The 2,050-nt window shown below is 68.5% G+C and overlaps 1 protein-coding gene across 1 annotated transcript in view; it reads left to right on the top strand.

Annotated features, from left to right (window-relative positions):
- Positions 1–167, top strand: part of AURANDRAFT_61730 (hypothetical protein) — a gene marked incomplete at both ends in the record, with an annotated part of 1,889 nt that extends 1,722 nt beyond the window's left edge. Inside the window, one exon of the mRNA XM_009035721.1 lies at positions 24–167. Coding sequence (XP_009033969.1) covers positions 24–167 — 144 coding nt within the window. The remainder of the gene's footprint in view (positions 1–23) is intronic.
- Positions 168–2,050: the final 1,883 nt, after the last annotated feature.

Below are 2,050 nucleotides of genomic sequence, written 5' to 3'. Positions count from 1 at the left end.
TACCCGAGGTGCTATCTTCGCAGACGTCGTTGGAGGACCTGGTCGGCTCCGGCACGGGCACGCTCGTCGGCACGCCCGTCGTCGGCGCGGACGACGGGTACGCGGTGGGCTCGTATGTCGGCTCGGACGTGGGCATCATCGTCGGGTCCAACGTCGTCGGGAGGTAAGTCGGCGTGTACCACCCAGTCGGCGAGTAGGTCGGGAGCAGCGTGGGGCTGTCCGTCGATATCAGCCGCAAAACGCGGGCGACGTACGGGCGTCCGTCCTCGTAGGCCGAGAGCGCCGCGTTCGCTTCCGCGTAGCGCTCGAGGAGGGGCCGCATGGCGTCGTCGGGAGTGGTGGCGGCTCCGGCGAGGACCTCCTCGCACGCGCCTCCGAAGCTGACCTCCGTCGAGCAGACGGACCGCATCGTGTCCCGGACGGCCGCGGCGTTGTCGACCCCGCTGAGGATCGCGCGCGTCTGGTGAATGGCGAGCAGCGGCGACTCCGGCATCGACATCGTCGCGTTCGAACTCGCGTGCAGGAACTCGAAGACCGCGGCCCACCGCGCCTCCGCGTCGCTCGAGTCGGGGACGAGGTCCTCGTAGGCGAGGAACAGCGACGGGATGCCCGCGTAGTAGCCGACGGCCGTAGCGCGCTCCTCGAGCTTTTTGACCATCTCTGAGACGAGCTCCGAGCCCTCGCCGAGCGTCACGTTCCCGCGCGCGGAGGCGAGCTCGGCCTCCGTCTTCGGGTGCGCTCGGGCGTCCTCGAGCTGCTCGTTCGCCACGTTGCTAATCTCGCGGCGAAGGAGGTTCCGGCGGAAGAGGTAGAGAATGGTGGTGCCCGTGCGGCTGGACGAGGGCGGATGCTCTGACGAACCGACCGGATGCTTTTTTGGAGCGCGCGCGCGCGGCCGCGACGGCCGGGGAGCGCCCGGGGAGTGCCGCGCGGATGGTCGGGAGGCGCGGCGCGGTCGGACCATGGACGCCGGGGCGGCGACAGGTACTCGACGATGCGCGCGTGGTGCATGCTGTGGCCTTGGTTCGTCCTACCCAAAACGACGTTTAGAGCCCCCGGACGAGGCGCGGACGCTGGCTGCTCGACATCCACTTGAAGCCCACGGCGACCTGTGCCCCGGCGCAGAGGCTGCGGTACTCGCTTTCCATGACCGCCTCCATGCGCTCCCAGCTGTCCAGGACGCCGCCGACCTGCGCTCGCGCTACGGTCGCGGGCCGGGATGAGACGAGCGGACGAGCGGACGCCGCCGCCGACGTCCTTAATCCGAAAAATTTCGCTCGCGAAGCTGATCTCGGGGTGCGCGTTGATCTTCTCCAGGAAGAACCTCGAGCCACTCCGCTGCTGAGAGATCAAAACGTACCTCGGGCAGGCCGTCCCATTGGGTTGGTGCGGCGGCGTCGCCGCGTCGGGCTCGTCGCCGGACGGGAACGCGGACCGCTCGCCGAGGCCCGGCGACCCGAGGCCCTCGGCGGGCGGTGCCTCGGCGGGCGCCTTCGGCGCGAAGACGGGCGGCGCCTGGCCGAAGCAGATGCGCTTCAAGTTCTCGAAGAGCTGCATCAGCGAGGCGGTGCCGGACGGCGCGGCGCTTGCCCCGGCGCAGGCCGAGAGCACGGCGATGAAGACAAACAGGAATCGCATGGCGAGCCGCAGAAACGTGCGCCTGCAGCGCGTCGACGGGGGGACCTGGAGTGCACGCCGACGACGATGTAGGCGCACGCGAAGATGGAGAATGGGATGAAACTTGAAAAAAAGATACATGCCGACGTGAAAAAAGATACTTGCCGACGTGCTGCTGCATTCATGAACGCTCCTCCAGGAGCCTGGCCCACCGCTCCCGCGACGCCGCAGCTTTGCCACCGTCGGGGCCGCGGCCTCCACTCTGCCCGCACCTTCGGATGGGGTCGCGGCGTCGCGGTCCGCGCCCTTGAACAGCTGCGATGCGCCCGTGGCGTTTCTTCATCTGTGGCGTCGTCGGGGCTGGCGCAAACTCGACGTGGGATACCGTTCAAGGTTGGCGAGGTGAAAGGACACGATCCTTGCCGTGGTTGAT

The sequence above is a fragment of the Aureococcus anophagefferens genome (genome assembly GCF_000186865.1).
Source record: "Aureococcus anophagefferens unplaced genomic scaffold AURANscaffold_3, whole genome shotgun sequence".
NCBI classification, from domain to species: domain Eukaryota; class Pelagophyceae; order Pelagomonadales; family Pelagomonadaceae; genus Aureococcus; species Aureococcus anophagefferens.
This window is presented reverse-complemented; position numbering and strand designations above follow the sequence as displayed.